Raw genomic sequence first — 18,999 nt, forward strand, 5'->3', positions numbered from 1 at the left:
GAAGCGAGTTTTAAGATTTTTTTCTTTCTTTCTTTCTTTCTTTCTTTCTTTCTTTCTTTCTTTCTTTCTTTCTTTCTTTCTTTCTTTCTTTCTTTCTTTCTTTCTTTCTTTCTTTCTTTCTTTCTTTCTTTCTTTCTTTCTTTCTCTTTCTTTCTCTCTCTCTCTCTCTCTTTCTTTCTTTCTTCCTTTCTTTCTTTCTTTCTTTCTTTCTTTCTTTCTTTCTTTCTTTCTTTCTTTCTTTCTTTCTTTCTTTATTTTAACCTCCTGGGGAACCTCGGGGTTTAAAAGTCGTTTAGATTAAGGGCAGCTTCTATTTGCAAGCCTTCCTGGCTAGCTAGCTAGCTAGCTAGCTATTTATTTATTTATTTATTTATTTATTTATTTAATTTTATTTATTTATTTATTTTTATGTATGTATGTTTTTATTTATTTATTTATTTATTTATTTATTTATTTAATTTTATTTATTTATTTTTATGTATGTATGTATGTATGTATTATTTATTTATTTATTTATTTATTTATTTATTTATTTATTTATTTATTTATTTATTTATTTATTTATTTATTTATTTATTTATTTAGGCAGGCTGAGAATTGACCCGTCCGGGTTGGATAAATTAATCCGTGCGTTAAAACCGGGTTTCATTTTCTTGCTGCTGGCTTTCGTTTCCCACCCACTCCAAAGTGTTGATGATTAATTGCACGAGCAATTTATTTATTTAGTTTGCACCCCAACAGCCTTTTTCGAGACCTGATTGGGAAAGAGGTGCAGTTTGGGGGGGGTTTAAGGGGGGGTCTCTTTGGTCGCCCTTGGGCAAGCAATGAACATGGATAGCAATTCGTCTCCCCGGCGCAAATGTCACCTTTGAAAGAGACTTTTAGCTTTTTCTTTGATGTTCTCGGGTGGATTGTGAGGTTTTTTTTTCCTCTCTCTGTTGATCACCCCGTGAATTAAAACATTCAAAATACCTTGCTTGGCTGGGCTGGCTTGTCCTATTCTAGCAACAATGTTTTATCATTTTATCATTGGGGCTTGTTAAACATTTTAAACATTTGTATTATTGTGTTTTATTGTTGTTAGCCACCCTGAGTCCTTCGGGAGATGTGGGAATATAAGTCCCAAAAATAAATAAATAATAAATAAGTTCTAGCACACCCTGCCTGTTGAAAAGTTGTGTGTGTGTGTGTGTGTGTGCTGTTCTGTTCTGGCTGGAGATCTGTTGAGAATGGGATCCCTTTGACATCCAGCCCTGCAGCATTCAGAGTAACCTGAACCCCCCTCACTGGGCTGCATTGCTGGCGTGATAGAAATAATTCCCGAAGGACAGTGGGATCCAAGGAATGACTTATTTTCAAAAATAAAAATAAAATAATAATTGCAGGAGATAATCCTTTATTCTCTGCCCTGCTTGCTTTGAAGCCAGCCGAAGTCATAACTGGGACGACTTGGAGCAGTTCGTTTAATGGCAGTGCAAAGTTACAACAACCCTGAAAAAAGTGACATGTCCGCTTTTCAGCGTTATGACCTTTGCAGCATCCCCGTTAATCATGTGATCAAAATTTCCGAGGCTTGGCAACTGACTCGTACTTGTGAAGGTTGCAGTGGGGTCCCGGGGGTGGTGTCTTAAAATGGGGCAAAACCCACAACCAATGTTTTTGCGTAGCGGCCTAAATTTTGGGCTCTGTCTTTTTGACAATTATCGTTATAAATATTTTATTCATTTTCTAATTTTACAGTCGAAGGGACAGGGTGGCTCAGTGGGTTAGGACGCTGAGTTGTCGATCAGAAGGTCGGCAGTTTGGCGGGTCGAATCCCGAGTGCCACGTAACAGAGCGAGCGCCTGTTACTCGTTCCAGCTTCTGCCAACCTAGCAGTTCGAAAGCACGTAAAAATGCAAGTAGAAAAATAGGGACCACTACGGTGGGAAGGTAACAGCGTTCCGTGCACCTTTGGCGTCTAGTCATGCCGGCCACATGACCACGGAGACGTCCTCGGACAAGCGCTGGCTCTTCGGCTTTGAAACAGAGATGAGCACCGGCCCCTAGAGTCGGAAACGACTAGCACGCATGTGCGGGGGAACCTTTACCTTTTTTAATTTTACAGTCAAATACTTAATAAACAACGTGTTGTCTGGGTCCATTAGTAATTCAATGGTCCATATTAACTTCTTCAGTCTAGATCCAATATTAATCCATTAAATGTTTCCTCTCTTCTTCCGATTGTCCCTGTTTTCCCGCACTAGGCAAATACAATTCTCATTGTTATCAGTAAATAGATAATTGAGTATCAACATCTTTGTTACATTTTTCCAATAATATCAATAATGTCAGTTTAAGATATCTTTTCTAACCAAAACGTATCTTTAGTTGCATTTGCACTTAATATCCATATGTTCAATTAGCATCCTGTTTTCTCTCTCTCTCTCTTTTTTTTAATTTTTATTTCCCATCAGCATTCAAAATGTCTCTGTTGTTTATATTTCCAAAGTAAGTCATATTTGGGTAGCCAAAAGCTTCCCTTAATTCAAACTTCTTAGCATTTTCCTGTTTCCCTTCTCATGCCCAAATCTAATATTCTAATTACAAATCTTATCTTTCTAGTTATAATGATACTTCTATTTCTAGGAATTATCTATTTTCCACCATATTCAAACATCTAATCAATAGTATACTATCCCATCCGATGGGTGAAAATCTCTATTTTCTTCAGTCCTACTCTAGCTTTCTTCCTTTGCCAACTGACTCCAAGTTGTCTGAACCCTCCGTATATTGGGATCTCCGTTCACCAAACTGTGCAGGAAAAAGACAAAGCTATATTGGTTTAAAATAACTGCATTCTTGGCTGTCAAAGGTCATTTTGCATTTCACTGTTGTAATGAGAATGTTTATTCTCCTTTGGTGAGGAGGCAGAATTCAAATGGATTTAAACAAAACAGGTGGACACCCTCATTGTTGTGATTCAGGGTCAGCCTGTGGGTTCGGCATTTGGGTCGGACGACTCAGAGGAGGAGGAAGGGGGTGTTGGAGAGGTTGCTGAGGGGGTTGGAGAGCTTGCTGATGAGAGCCTTCAGCCAGGCCCCTCCCACCTGGTCACGACGCAGACCCAGCTGTGTGAGCCTGACAGCGTGGATGAAGATGACCCACAGCTAGCCCTGTTCAAGGACACCCGACGCAGGAGGCAGTCAATCAGGAGTAAACAGAGGAAGGCAATGGGGCACCTTGGAAGGAGGCAGAGAGAAGCCACGCCCTGAACTGTATAAAAGGGGAATGCGTGGGAGGGCTGGTTTGCTGAAGGCAACCGCTTGAATAGCTCCTGTTTCATGGTTCGTGTCTTGTTCTGTTTGCTTTTGTATCCATAAATTTGGCAGGCTTAGTTCCAGCCTCTTGCCTTCTTGTAAAAGGGGTTGTCCCTGCCTTTTCTGCAGGGCCGGTAGCAGGCTGGTACAGAACACTCATTGGAATTGGCCCACCCGTATTCGGTTTCATGCTTTAGCAAGATCCTTTTAAATGGTATTTGAAGAGAAATCAGGTTTATTTATTTATTTTTCTCTCTTATAAGCTGTGGTGAAGCAGGTGCTCTGTCTCCATCCAGTTTTAACAGGCCGCACACTTGCATGTTATGCAGAAAAGAGGCTAGCGAAAAAGAGAGTAACCTCTGAGCTCGGCTAAATTTTGGGTGACTTCGTGGATATACATTTGTATTATTATTATTTTTCCCTTAGCAAAAGTGATACAGGCAGTCCTCGACTTACGATTGAGCCCCAAATTTCTCTGGCTAAGCCAGACGTTTGTTCAGTCAGGGTTGCCCCATTTTACAACCTTTCTTTATCAAGGTTGTTAAGCGAATCCCTGAACTTCTTAAGTTAGTAGTAACACGATTGTTCAGTGATTCCGGCTTCCCTATTGACTTTGTTGGTCAGAAGGTCGCAAAAGGGGATCAGGTGACCCCGGGACGTTGACACCGGCATAAATATGAGTCGGTTGTTAAGCGAATCCGGCTTCCCTGTTGACTTTGTTGGTCAGAAGTTCGCAAAAGGGGATCACATACCCCGGGATGCTGCCGCCATCATAAATATGAACCAGTGGCCAAGCATCCGAATTTTGTTCACTTGACCATGGGGATCAGTGGTGGGATTCAAATACCTGAACAACCGGTTCTATTATGTGATGCAGGCCTGGGCCTCCGACGCCTAGAACAGACTTCCGGAAGAGGCATCATGCACTTCCAGTGGGCTGTTCTAGGCCTGGGAGGCCTCCTCCAGGCCTCCGATGCCTAGAACGGACTTCCGGAAGTGGTATCCATGCACTTCCAGTGGGCCATTCTAGGCCTCCTCCAGGCCTCCGATGCCTAGAATGGACTTCTGAAAGTGGTATCCATGCACTTCCAGTGGGCCATTCTAGGCCTCCTCCAGGCCTCCGATGCCTAGAATGGACTTCTGAAAGTGGTATCCATGCACTTCCAGTGGGCCATTCTAGGCCTCCTCCAGGCCTCCGATGCCTAGAATGGACTTCTGGAAGTGGTATCCATGCACTTCCAGTGGGCCATTCTAGGCCTCCTCCAGGCCTCCGATGCCTAGAATGGACTTCTGGAAGTGGTATCCATGCACTTCCAGTGGGCTATTCTAGGCCTGGGAGGCCTCCAAGGCCTAGACTGGACTTCCAGAAGCCAGCCAGTTCTCCGAATTCGCCTGAATTTAGCTACCAGTTCTCCTGAACTGGTGTGAACTGGCTGAATCCCACCACGGATGGGGATGCTGCAAAGGTCATGTGAAAAGGTCATAAGTCACTTTTTCAGCGTCATCGTAACTTTCGGCGTTCACTAAGTGAACCGTTGTAAATCGGGGAAGTACCTGTATTTATAAAAAGACAGAAGGATGTCATTCCTTTTCAGGTTGTTTCAAAAGCCCCGTTTTTCTTCATCCGCGGTAATAATGTCGTAAGATAAATGCCACCGTACAAACAAAACAGAAAAACTGAAGGCATGTTTTGTTTCCTTGTTGGCGTGATTCTCGGAACAGGTAGAAGTGATTATATCGACGACGTAATTTTTGTTTTCTTCCTTAGAATTTCAAGACTGGCTAACCGCTTGGGTTGATGGGCCCTTTCCCCATTTTTCAAAATGGAACCTGTGTCATTCAGAGTGAAAAACCCCGAGGCATCCAGCGATGGTTCGATAGATTTCCGCCTTCAGCTGATCGGGTCCTTGCCGGTGCATTCTTTAACCACGATGCCAATGCTTCCTTGGATTGTAGCCCAGATCCGACAGCTCGGCACTCAGCCTTTGAAGGAAGACCCTGCCGCTAGCCGAATTCGGATCTATGTCTCACCCGCCAGGATACGGTGTGAAGCAGACTCGGGAAACAACCAGCAGTGGGATCCTTTGATTTGTTCTAGCCTGTTTGAGTGCAGGCCACAAAACGTCCACAAACTGATTCACAACAGTCAGGATCCGAGTTACTTTGCCTGCCTGATCAGAGACGGAGCGACGAATCAGCAAAGTACCTGCTACGTTTTCAGAGCCGAGGATCAAACCAAAGTAAGTGACTGCTTTGTCTTTGGAGTAAAGCGAGGGGAGAGGAGTGATGGTCCAATCTTGGCCACTTGAAGAGTTGTGGAGTTCAACTCCCAGAATTCCCCAGCCACGGGTCTTAAAAGTCCACAGGTCTTAAAAGTTGCCAAGGTTGCACACTGCGAGTCTAGATCAGAGTTCCCCAAACTTTCCAGGTTGGCGGCCCAGAGGGGGGGAAGAGGGGATGGTTTTGTGGGAGGGGCAGGTGCACGCATGAGCACCTGTGGCTCCTGTGCGTGGGGCCGAGAGCACCATGTCCCTCATGCGAGTGGTGTCCTGAGCGCCTGCAGTGCTTGCACGAGTGGGGCTGTGCACACACACACACGCGCACATACCAGCCAGCCACTCACGCAGCACAGTTGTAAATAGGCCACGGACTGGTAGTGGGCTGGGTTCCACAGCTTGGGGAACACTGGTCTAGACGATATACCCCAAATGACAAAGGAAAATTAAGTCTGTCATCTTGTAGAGTCTTGTCCATATGTACAGATAGACTTGTAAAATGGGGCAAAACAATGCCTCACTTAGCAGCAGAAATTTTGGGCTCCCTGGTGGCTGTAAGTCGAGACTACTTATGTACAATCCAGATGCGATGAGATGTTGTTTGGACTCCTGGGAGGGAGGAGCAAAAGACAGCTCAGTTTAGATAGTTTGTGTGAGAGAAAGGGGGTGAAGACGGCTCCTCCTCAATAGTTCCCATTGCATATGCTTTAGTTTGGCAAGATTGAGTCTATAGGCGCGAAATACCAAGGAGATCTGTTTGGAAGAAGCACATCATATATATTTAATTTACTATTTGGTAAGTTGAACAATGCGTCTGAAATTAGTAAACCGATACAGATGAAACTCTTTATCTTTTTGCTGTACTATAGTGTAATTTGAGTGGTAGCATCTGTTCCTGATTAGTGATCAAGATTGTGATAATTGCTCTACATCCCGAAGGCCTACAACATGTAAATGGGTTAAATGTATCACAGCTTTGCAAAATAATATTCTCAATTAAATTAAGGCTTTCCAGCTAATCGTGAGTACTATAATTCCCTTAGAAATGAAACGACGGATGAATTCATTTTAAATCGGCAGTGTGGCATGTTTTCTTTATACTCTTAAATGCTGACCACCAAAATGGTCTTGCCTTTAACTAAAATGTGGCTCCTTTCCGATCTGGGACAGGAGACTTCGACTATGGTCAGCTTGAACTGGTAGATTCAAAACCCAATTGAATGGAGAAAGTCCTCGACTTACGACAGTTCGCTTAGCGGCTGTTCAAAGTTACGACAGCACCGGGAAAAAAGTGACTTATGACCGTTTTTCCACACTTAACAACCGCCGCAGCATCCTCAGGGGTCAGGTGATCAGAATTCAAATGCTTGGCAACTGCTTCATATTTACGACAGTTTCAGGGTCCCAGGGTCGCGTGATCCCACCATGTTATTCTTGATGGGCAAAAAAAAAGATGGTTTCCCTCTTCTTGATCTGTGTTTATCTCCTTCTTCTGAGATCAGAGATAAACCCAACGGGCCCATTTGACTTCACCCACGTCATGCTATTGGCGACCTATTTCTGCGATCATTAGAAGTGTTTCTAGTAAATGCTCAATAATGTACAATAACGAAGATTGCCAGTTCTGACTGCTGCTTCCAGTTTGGTCTAGACTAGAGGTTAAGGCACCTGGCAAGAAAGTAGGAAATGGTGAGTTCTAGTTCCACCTTAGACACAAAAGTCAGTGGGGTGACTTCGATAATTTAATTTAGTTTCCAGAATATCTGCTTCTAGTTTGATTATTAAGCCTCCATATGATCAAACATGATCTTTTCCATACAATTCGTCTCTCTCTCTCTCCCTCTCCCTCTCCCTCTCTCTCTCTTCCTCTTTCTCTCTCTTTGCCCCTCTCCCTCCCTCTCCCCCCCACACACACCCCGAGAAGTTAAGATGGGTAATCAGCAGAATTCGGACAATAATCATCAGAGCTCGCTGAAGTGATCAACAGCAATAGGACATGGCAAGCTTGATTATTAGAATAATAGGATTGGAAGGCTTGTTTTTTTTAAAGAAGAGGCCGAACAGCCATTTATCTGGAACGATACGGGGTCTCCCGCTTGAGGGGGGGGGGTGTTGGACTGGAAGACCCCTAAGGTCCCTTCCCACTCTGTTTATTCCATGTTCTTTGTGCACAATGACACGCAACACTTTTTCCTGCTGTCCCTCTCTTTATCCTTCTCTTGAATGCTCAGAAAGAGTCGTGGAGTTATATTTAATAGTTTCTTTTTTTTTATTAAAGAGTTTTACAAAAACAAAATTTTACAATATATCCCCAAATCCCTCCCACCCCAAACCCACCCACTTCCCCCCCCCCACTTCCCAGAGCTAAATACAGGATTATAGTTACAATAATCATATTCTAAATAAAAATTATGCATAATATACAATTAACCAAATTCATAATGTGCTTTGACTCCCCTTTAATACAACTACAAACAACGTGCCAATAAGAATATCCCACTAAAATCTACTCATAAGCTAAATGGAACTTTTTAGTCCCATATTTGTTCTGAATATAATCTATCCATCTCCTCCAAACTGAAATATATCTTTCCTGTGAATGATCTTTCAAGTAAGCAGAAATCTTAGACATTTCTGCCAGATTCGAAACTTTAAGCACCCATTCTTCTATAGTGGGCAAACTATCCTTCTTCCAATATTGTCCCACCAGTAACCGTGCTGCTGTTATCATGTTCAACATCAAGTTAGTTTCTTTGATGTGGTGATATTTAATAGTTTCAACCGGTGTTTGAAGGGATTCAGATCCAGGAAAAAACAGCCACCCACAAGATTGCCGCAGACTGAGACAGCTCGAACCCTTCGAAACGACACACATAATCCCACCCCACCGTGGCCTGAAAATGTGATCTGAGCTTCTCCCACTGTCCTATTAATAGAGGAAGAGATTTTTTTTGTCTAAACAAGCAACGCACCACCCAGTGTGCTGTGTCATGTCTTGACAGAGCGCACGGAGCGAGCTTTCGCTCCCTTTACGAGAAGAGGGGGGGGGGGAGAAAGGAAAATGACTTGAATCAGAACAATAAGGGCACCGTCTAGCATGAGTGGTGGAGACTCTCGCCCATACCGCACGTTCACTTTCACAATTCGGTGCGTAAGGTTTCCCGCTTAGCCTCACCATTGCCCCAGCATGACTCAGGAATTTTAAAGAGCCCAAAGAAACTCCTGCGCCGAGGTTTCAGCAAGCAAACAACTTTTATTTTGATCAAAATAAGAGTTGGCTGGCCACATCTCTCTTCGTGGCTGGTAGAGAGATGAAGGCAACAACCAGGGAAAGATGTCTTCCACCTTTTATACCTTTCCAGAACAAAGAGATCTGGTCTTGGTAGTAGGAACCAAAAGGTACAGGAAAAATAATTCCTAGAATGATGACTCGTACACAACAACCCAGGCTCCACCACGGCGCCTTTCTCCCCCCCCCTCCCCTCACCATGCTCTTTTCATGTAAGCAATCCCCTGTACCTAAAGCATGAAACATTTGCTTTTATGTAACTAATTTCCCAATATAAAGCACCTAGAAAGCTGCTTGCACACAAACAAAGATGATTGCAAAGTGTCACTAAAGGTAAAGGTTTCCCCGCACATGCGTGCTAGTTGTTCCCGACTCTAGGGGCCAGTGCTCATCTCCGTTTCAAAGCCGAAGAGCCAGCGCTTGTCCGAGGACGTTTCCGTGGTCAGGTGGCCGGCATGACTAGACGCCAAAGGCGCACGGAACGCTGTTACCTTCCCACCGTAGTGGTCCCTATTTTTCTACTTGCATTTTTACGTGCTTTCGAACTGCTAGGTTGGCAGAAGCTGGGACGAGTAACAGGCGCTCACTCTGCTACGTGGCACTCGGGATTCGACCTGCCAAACTGCCGACCTTCTGATCGACAAGCTCAGCGTCCTAACCCACTGAGCCACCGCATCCCTAAAAGTGTCACTACTAACGTCAATATTACTAACTTCAACCTTAAGCATAATAAAATCCCTTCAGGTGTGTCTCCTACAAGGGACAAATTTGTGGAAGTGGATCGAAGCAAATCTCGGCAGGCTGGAGAATGGAGGCTTGCCAATGCTCGTGAGGCCAGAGAAGTCTACAAATCCTAACATTTAAACAAATCATTTTTTAAAAAAAATCTGAACGCCTAGGAGGAAATCTTTGCAATGTTTTAAACACTACAATGATAGATGCTGTGTATTTCATAATCCAAGGGTATCTGTAAGAACAAGAAGCAGCTTAGCAATTCTCACCAAGTTTTATCCGTCAGCATTCTGCCTCGTACGTTCCTGCGATCCTTCTACTATAGGTAGTAATTTCTCGTTGCAGCCACACAGTGGAGCTCCGTCACGCAGAAGAACTGAGCTGTCCACCTTGCTTAGTACGTCGGATGCACCGACAAAACATAGAATCATGCAGCTGGAAGGGACCTTGGAGGTCTTCTAGCCCAACCCTTTGCTGCTGATTATCTTCACCCTGATGAGATGTGGACAGCGACTTTAAAAACAACAGTGACCACTTTTAAGTCTCGTGGACTTCAGCTCCCAGAATTCATCAGCCAGAATTGCTGGGAATTCTGGGAGTTGGACCTTCACGAGTCTTCAAAGTTGCTAGGTTTGCTCCAGGCCAAAACTAAACAAATCACATTATGTCTTGAGAGGGTGGTAACCTTGGCTCCTACGGCTGGCTCCTATAGTTAGCTTGTGTGGCCGACTCTACTGCTAAACCAGTAAGATACAAAGCTGCTGAAAAACCTACAGGTAGTTATTGTGCTTTGATTGTTGTTGCTGTTCAGCTGCTAAGTTCTGTCTGACTCTTCGTGGACCCATGGACCACAGCATGCCAGCCCCCACCCCACCCCCACCCCGCTTCCTCCACTGTCTCCTGGAATTTGTCCAAATTCATGTTCCTTGTGTTGATGGCACCATCTAACCATCTGCTCCTCTGCCATCCCCTTCTCCTTTGGTTTTTCATCTTTCCCAACATGAGCATCTCCCCCAGTGAGTCCTCAAATCTCATTTGGTGGCCAAAGTCTTTGAGCTTCAACTTCAGTCTCTGCCCTTCCAAAGAACGGCCAGGGTTGACTGCCTTTAGGATGGGCTGGTTTGGTCTCCTTGCAGCCCAAAGGACCCTCAAGAACGTGGTTCAAAACATAGATTCTTCCTTACGGTCCAACTCTCACAGCCGTACACTGTGGCTGTGCAGTTGCTAAGTCCCGTCCGAGTCTACGCAACCCCATGGACCACAGCACAGCAGCTTCCCACCACCACCACCACCATCCTCCACTGTCTACTGGAGTTTGCCCAAATTTTATGTCCATTGTGTCAAGGACACCATTTAACCATCTAACATTGCTGAAGAAGCTTCTTGGATGAGAAGCGAAACGTCTTCAAAGAACAAAAACACGAAGGTCCGGTGGTCTCCTGGGAAAAAAAAGCATCTCTGAAATATCTAACCATCTTCTCTTCTGCCGACCCTTTCTCCTTTGGCCTTCCCTCTTTCCCAACATCACGAGTCCTTTTTTTGTCTCATTTGGTGGCCAAAGTCTTTGAGCTTTAGCTTCGGTCTCCATCCTTCCCAAAAACACAGGATGATGTGATTTGATTACCTTTTTCTTGTAATTCCTACTCCTGGAGCCCCTGACTTGAAAATGTGTATTTTTCAAGCCAACACTGACCGTATTTTAGTTTGAAAAATGTCCCTAGGTTCATTTGCACAGTTCAGGATCCTATTCAACCTTGGCTGAGATGCACGTCAGGTATTCTTTTGTTTCGGCACCGAGGTTTTTTTTTAAATCTTATACAGGTAGTCCTTGACTTATAGCAGTTCGTTTAGCGACCGTTGGAACGGCACTGAAGAATTATGACCGCATGTCACACTTAACGACCATTGCCGCATCCCCGTAGTCACGCGATCAAAATTCAGCTGCTGGGCAACTGACTCACATTTAAATTTTTAGAATAGAATAGAGCTGGAAGGGACCTTGGAGGTCTTCTAGTCCAGCCACCCCCCCTCACTGAAGCAGGAGAACCTATTCCATCTCAGACAAGTGACTGTCTAGCCTCTTCTTAAAAATCTCCAGTGATGGAGCACCCACAATTTCTGGTGGCAAGCTGTTCCACTGGTTGATTGTCCTCACAGTCAGGAAGTTTCTCCTCAATTCCAGGTTGCTTCTCTCTTTGATCAGTTTCCAACCATTGTTTCTCGTCCTTCCCTCTGGTGCTTTGGGGAATAATTTGACCCCCTCTTCTTGGTGGCAGCCCCTCAAATACTGGAACACTGCTATCATGTCTCCCCTATTTCTTCTTTTCTTTAGACTAGCCAGACCCAAGTCCCGCAGCCGTTCTGCATATGTTTTAGTCTCCAGGCCTTGGATCATCTTAGTTGCTCTTCTCTGAACTTTTTCCCAAGTCTCAACATCTTTTTTTGTAATAGGGTGACCAAAATTGGCTGCAGTATTCCAGGTGTGGGTCTCACTAGGGTTTTATAAAGCGGTACTAATACTTGGAGTGATCTTGATTCTATGCCTCTGTTTATACAACCCAGGATTGTATTAGCTTTTTTGGCTGCTGCTACACACGGCTGGCTCACGGTCAAGTGATCTCCCACTAGGATGCCAAGGTCCCTCTCACAGTCACTGTTTTTAAGCCAGGTCTCACCTGATCTGTATTTAAACCTTTGATTTTTCCTGCCTAAATGTAAAACTTTGCTTTTCTCCACACTGAAACTCATTTTGTTGGACAGGGCCCATTGTTCAAGTTTGTTAAGATCTTTCTGAATCCCGAGTTTGTCTTCTGGGCTTCTGTTGGTCGTAAAACGGGGCAAAATTCACTTAACCATCTCACTTAACAACAGAAATGATGGAGTCGGTTGTGGTCAGGAGTCCTATACTTTTTAACTGTTTTTCCCCCCTTTCATTTTAAAATATTTTGCTTTGTACATATGGGCAGAATGTTGTGATTCAGGGTCAGCCTGTGGGTTCGGCAGTTGGGTCGGACGATTCAGAGGAGGAGGAGGGGGGTGTTGGAGACCTTGCTGAGGATAGTATTGAGGCTCCGCAGAGCCCTCAGCCAGGCCCCTCCCATCTGGTTACCACGCAGACCCAGCTGTGTGAGCCTGACAGCGTGGATGAAGATGACCCACAGCTGGCCCTGTTCAAGGACGCCCGACGCAGGAGGCAGTCAATCAGGAGTAAACAGAGGAAGGCAATGGGGCACCTTGTAAGGAGGCAAAGAGAAGCCACGCCCTGAACTGTTTAAAAGGGGAATGTGTGGGAGGGCTGGTTTGCTGAAGGCAACCGTTTGAATACCTCCTGTTTCATGGTTCGTGTTTGCTCTCTTTGCTCTGTTTGCTCTGTTTATGTTTTTATGTTAATAAATTTGGCAGGCTTAGTTCCAGCCTCTTGCCTTCTTGTAAAAGGGGTTGTCCCTGCCTTTTCTGCAGGGCCGGTAGCAGGCTGGTACAGAACACAGAACTGGACTTTGAAAAGAACACGGCTTTGATAGCAATGCGTAAAGAAAACAGTGTTGATAGTTGGGCGTAGAGGATCGCCGGCCGAGGTTGGACACCTCGTTTAAAAATGCAGCCGAGGTCTAACATCGCTCAATTCATCATTTTTAATTCTCTGCTGATGTGAATTGCTTTCAGTTGACTTCTGCCAACATAAACGGGGCTGAAGCCGGCACGGTTTCCAATTGCAATCTGTGTCTGAGATATTTCTTTTTAAGTTCTGCCAGGAGTCAGAAGTTGTTGGCTTTTATAAAAATAGCTGCAAGCCTGTTGGACGTATCGGGGCTGTGTACAGGTAGTCCTCGACTTACGACAGCAATAGGGCCCAGAATGTCCGCTGTTAAGCGAGACATTCGCAAAGCGAGTGAAGCGCCCCGTTTTACGACCTCTCTCGCCCTACGTTGCTAAGCCAACCAGTGCGGTTGATTAAGTTAGTAAACTCGGGGGTCATGTGACCTTAGGACCCAGCAACGGTCGTAAGTATGAACCAGCTGCCCAGCCTGTGAATTTGGATCGCCTGATCACGGGGGGATGCTGCAAAGGTCGTAAGTATGAAAAACGCTCGTACGTCACTTTTTTCAGTGCCTTTGAACGGTCACTCAGTGAACTGTTGTAAGTCGAGGACTTACCTGTATTTAAAAATATTTGTCGACGCTTTTAAGTTAATGCACGTCGATTCTCATGGTACGGTGGCAAAACTTTGTAAATTCTGTAAATTTGCTATCCCCCAATGTTGACTTGGTGTAGGCTCCGAAAATAAGTATTCCTTGCACATTTATCCATAAATACATTAAACAACCAAAGGAATTAAACACATCCTGTATTCTTATCCATGCTTTAATTCCATCAGATGATTAAAAGATTTAGGATCCACCCTTCAATGTAGACGCAGAGATGTGCGTAATTTGAATTCACCTTATTACACCCTTTTTCTGAATGAACAAACATGCAATAAACTGGTGGGTTTTTTCCCCCCCCACATTCATGCATTTCTCATAAACCCCCACCTCATCACCATTTCTCGTGTTCTTTCAATTAAAATTCTGGTAGCTATCTTTCTAGGAATGTTTAATTTGTCATTCTTTCTGCGTTTACTCTTACCACTTTTCCCTTGCTATTAGAATAACAATGATGGCCTTTCTCTAATCCCTGGGTACAGACGGAGTCATCCGACACGTGTGTCCAATGAGTCATGTTGCCTCTCCATCAGTAAACAAGTCCTATGCTTTCACACTTGTTCAGTTACTCCTCTGCATTCTTACCACATTACGGCATTTGCAATGGTCCGTAAAAGCAGCGAGCGTGCTGTGATGCCGTAAAATACGGTTTTTTAAAAAAGAGAAAAATATCCACACAAAAAAAGTTTGATGAAAAAAGGATATTCGTCCAATTTTCTTGAGTACTTAACATGGGTCTCATCCATAAAGAAAAAAAGATTTGTAGCTCAGGGTTGGAATAAGGGCTCCGTGATGTTCTCTGAGCTTGGCTGATTTTCTTGCAGTCCTTGCATTACCCAAACTAGGTAATATCAATGCCCTGATGTTGTTACTTAGTTGGGTAATGAAACGTCTGCAAGAAGGCAGATTTTGGATTTTTCTCCTCGCTTCTAGCACTGTTAAGTTTCTCAGATTTCATTCCGGAGTGTAGCTAGGTCAGGGGTCTTCAAACTTGGCCCTTTTATGACTTGTGGACTTCAACTCCCAGAATTCCTCAGCCAGCCTGCCTGGCTGAGGAATTCTGGGAGTTGAAGTCCACAAGTCATAAAAGGGCCAAGTTTGAAGAGGCCTGCTTTTTATACTGTGAAGTTTTGATCCCACCTCATAAACTAATTACTTTTCCTTCCCTTATAGAGACTGGATCACATTTTGCTTCTGAATAACTTATTCCATGACATCAGGCAATCTAAATTAATCTGCCTTGGATGTTTTTGCTGACCACAGCTTAACAGAGCTGAGAGCATGATGCTATTTCCGTTTCTTAAGGAAATTAAACCAGCTTGATTTATGGACGCATGAAACAGGAGCGGGGGTTTAATTCTGAAACAGGGACCCAAGTGCTTCCTGGAGGCTTTAAACTTTAGGTTAGCACTTGCCTTTTCTATACCAATATTCTCTATCGCTTTCCAGCTTTAAACTGAAAAGGGAAATCTTGTTTCTTTAACAGAATAAGAGTTGGAAGGGACCTTGGACATCTTCTATTCCGACCCCTTGCTCAAAGCAGGAAACCCTACACCATCTCAGACAAATGATTGCCCAGTTTCTTCTTTAAAACGTCTAGTTGGAACACCCACAACTTCTGGAGGCAGATTGTTCCACTGATTGTTTTCACTGTCAGGAAGTTTCTCCTTAGTTCGAGGTGGCTTCTCTCCTTGATGAGTTTCCATCCGTTGCTTCTTGTCCTGCCTTCAGGCGCTTTGGAGAACAGGTTGACCCCATTCTTCTTTGTGGGAGCCCCTGAGATATTGGAAGACTGCTATCATGTCACCCCTCGTCCTTCTCTTCATTAAACTAGACATACCCAATTCCTGCAATCGTTTTTTTCATATGTTTTAGTCTCCAGGCCCTTCAACATCTTAGCTGCTCTTCTCTGCATTCATTCTAAAGTCTCAACATCTTTTTTAGAGACCTTGGAGGTCTTCTAATACAAGCCCCTATTCTCACTGTCAGGAAATTTATCCTCAGTTCCAGGTTGCTTCTCTCCTTGATTAGTTTCCATCCGTTGTTTCTTGTCCTGCCTTCTGGTGCTTTGGAGAATAGCTTGACTCCCTCTTCTTTGGGGCAAACCCTGAGATACTGGAATGTTGCTATCATGTCACCCATCGTCCTTCTCTTCATTAGTCTAGACCAGACATGTCAAACACAAGGCCCGGGGGCCGGATCCGGCCCGCGAAGTGCTTTCATGTGGCCCGCGAAGCCATCCTGGAAACAGTGAGGGAACGGCCCCCACTGCCTTGGCCCTGGCCCAGAGACCCTCCTTCTGCCAGAGACCCTCAGATCTGTCCCACTCCTGCCCGGGACTCCATAGGCACACTTGATGCGAACGATGTAGAGCTGGCCACGCCTACCCAGTAGGCCATACGCACTCTAGCCACGCCCACCCAGTAGGCCACACCCACCCTGGCCATACCCACCCGGCCCCCTGAGGGCAACCGCAATGCTGATGCGGCCCTCAATGAAATTGAGTTTGACACCCCTGGACTAGACATTCCCAATTCCAGCAGCCGTTCCTTAAATGTTTTAGCCTCCAGTCCCCTGATCATCTTGGTTGCTCTTCTCTGCACTCTTTCTAGAGCCTCAACATCCTTTTTTTAACATCGTGGTGACTAAAACTGGATGCAGGATTCCAAGTGTGGCCTTACCAAGGCATTGTAAAGTGGTATTAGTACTTAACGTGATCTTGATTCTATCCCTCTGTTAATGCAGCCTAGCACTGTGTTGGCTTTTTTGGCAGCTGGAGCACACGGCTGGCTCGTATTTAGGTGATTGTCCACTAGGACTCCGAGATCCCTCTCACAGTTGCTACTATTGAGCAAGGTACCACCTATTCTATACCTGTCCATTTGCTTTTTCTCGCCTAAATGTAGAACCTTACTTTTGCTCGCTGTTGAATTTCATTTTGTTAGATAGTGCCCAGTGTTGAAGACTGTCAAGATCCTTCTGTATCTTAAGCCTGTCTTCTGGAGTGTTGGCTAGTTATATTTTGGTGACCAAAACTGGATGCAGTATCATTGCAAGTGTGGTCTTTCCAAGGTCTTATAAAGCAGTACTAACAGTTCGCATGATTTGGATTCTATCCCTCTGTTAATGCAGCCTAGGACTGCTTTTTTCTCTAGAAGTGGGTCTACTAAGAAAATGGATGGATTAGTGCATGAAAAGATCAATCTTTTTCCAAGAGTAAGATTCTCTTTCAAAATTTTACATGTAGTATGCATTGCTTCCCAAGTCAGATTTACTTCATGCCTGATGCAGTACAGCTGGTCCCCGACATACGACTACAACTGTGCTCAGGATTTATGTCGCTAAGTGAAACACTGGTTAGGTACGTTTTGCCCCGTTTTGCACGGCTTTTCTTGCCCCGTTTCTTTAAGCGAATCGCCGCCGTTGTTCAGTTATTAACACGGCGGTTAAGTGACTCCGGCTTGCCCCCTTGACTTTGCTTTGTCAGAAGGTCGCAAAAGGGGATCACGAGACGCCGGGATGCTGCGACCGTCATAAAATACGAATCATGCATCCTCAAAGTAAATCATGTGAACACGGGGAGGCTGCAACACCCGGAGGTGTTAAAAAAAATGTCATGTCACTTTATTCAGTGCTGTTGTAATTTCGAATGGTCACTAAATGAGCTTTTATAAGTCAAGGACCATCTGTACATTCATTACCCAGAACATGAACGATTTAGTATGTTGTCCAGTGTAAATCGGTTGGGAGAATTAATGTAAGGGCAGTGATTTTCCACTTTTTTTTCCCACCGTGGACCCCCTTTAAATAACTTTTGTGGCCCCGGGCCACCAAGACTTATGATTTCAACCATAACGTTTCTTCAAGCTTTTGCGGACTCCCCGTGACAACGTTGCAGCTTCTCAGGGGAGTGGGGACCACAAGGAGAGAATCCTTATCTGGAAAGTCAAGTTAAAGGAAGGGCTTTGAGTCTTGCAAGACTTTGAGGTAATCCAGACAGGAAACCTAAAGCATGAGTACCGACACAACTCTTATTGCAAGGTTGCTAGTGGCATAATTTTGCAAGCCTTCAGACAGAATTCTGGGCAGACTCTGGTGGATTGCAGACTCTAAAAGGCGGTGCAATTTTTTTTTAAAAAAAAGAAAAGAAAAGAAAAGAAAAAAAAGTAGTTTGGAATGAATCAGTGTTGCCAGATTCTGTGACTACGTTCTCGGAATAAACTTTTAACCTCAGCTGCCTGCAATTAGTGCAGGTTCGCATCCCACCAGGCTCAAGGTTGACTCAGCCTTCCATCCTTCCGAGGTAGGTAAAATGAGGACCCAGATTGTTGGGGGCAATTAAGCTGACTTTGTAATAATGCCGCTTGGGGTGCGTGTGAAAGCCCTAATAAGCAGGCATATACATAGAATGAAGGCTACTGCTAAGCTTGTAAGCCGCCCTGAGTCTTCGGAGAAGGGCGGGATATTAATGGAATTAAAATAAATAAATAAATAAACCTCTAAAGCTAGCAAGAGCTTGAGTTCAAGTCTGGCCTTAGCCGTGAAAGTCAGCTGGGTGAGTTTGGAACAGTCACCCCTCTTCCAGGCCATCCTGCCTCCTGGTTCTTGTTTAATACGACAATGTCTGGTTGATTGGTTAGTAAACTTGTCTGTTTGTCTGCATCTGGAAGTCCCCCAGGATCTTAGCTTTCTCATTTTCCACCACCTTTTGTGAGTTCTCCCATCTAGATTTAGGAAGAAAGCACCAGGCAAAAAAAAAAAAAAGTGTCAAAGGAGCAGAAGGCAAGAGAAGAAAAAAAAAAGGATGGAAACTAAACAAGGAGAGAAGCAACCTGGAACTAAGGAGAAACTTCCTAACAGGGAGGATCATCAACCAGTGGAACAGCTTGCCACCAGAAGTCATGAGCGCTCCATCACTGGAGATTTTTATAAGAAGAGACTGGACCGTCACTTGTCTGAGATGGTATAGGTTCTCCTGCTTAAGCGGGGGGCTGGACTAGAAGACCTCCAAGGTCCCTTCCAGCTCCATTCTGATTGACTGGATCTAGCCCATGTGCTGCACACATATTACTGTGTAAACAATGTCAGCCATTTGGTGGGGCTGTTCCGTGCAGGCTGTTCCTGCCTGCATCTTACACCCTGGCTCATTCTTTTTTTTTTTATTCCATTAATATCCCGCCCTTCTCCGAAGACTCAGGGCG

The 18,999-nt window shown here is 44.5% G+C and overlaps 1 protein-coding gene across 1 annotated transcript in view; it reads left to right on the forward strand.

The window, feature by feature from the left end:
- The first annotated feature begins 5,071 nt into the window (after window positions 1-5,071).
- LOC308670888 (TBC1 domain family member 1-like) overlaps window positions 5,072-18,999 on the forward strand; it is a 76,766-nt gene continuing 62,838 nt past the window's right edge. The window contains 1 exon segment of the mRNA XM_081332687.1: window positions 5,072-5,539. Within this exon segment, the coding sequence (XP_081188813.1) occupies window positions 5,123-5,539 (417 nt within the window). The 5' untranslated portion in view covers window positions 5,072-5,122.

Source organism: Vipera berus (genome assembly GCF_964194415.1).
Source record: "Vipera berus genome assembly, chromosome: 7".
NCBI classification, from domain to species: Eukaryota; Metazoa; Chordata; class Lepidosauria; order Squamata; family Viperidae; genus Vipera; species Vipera berus.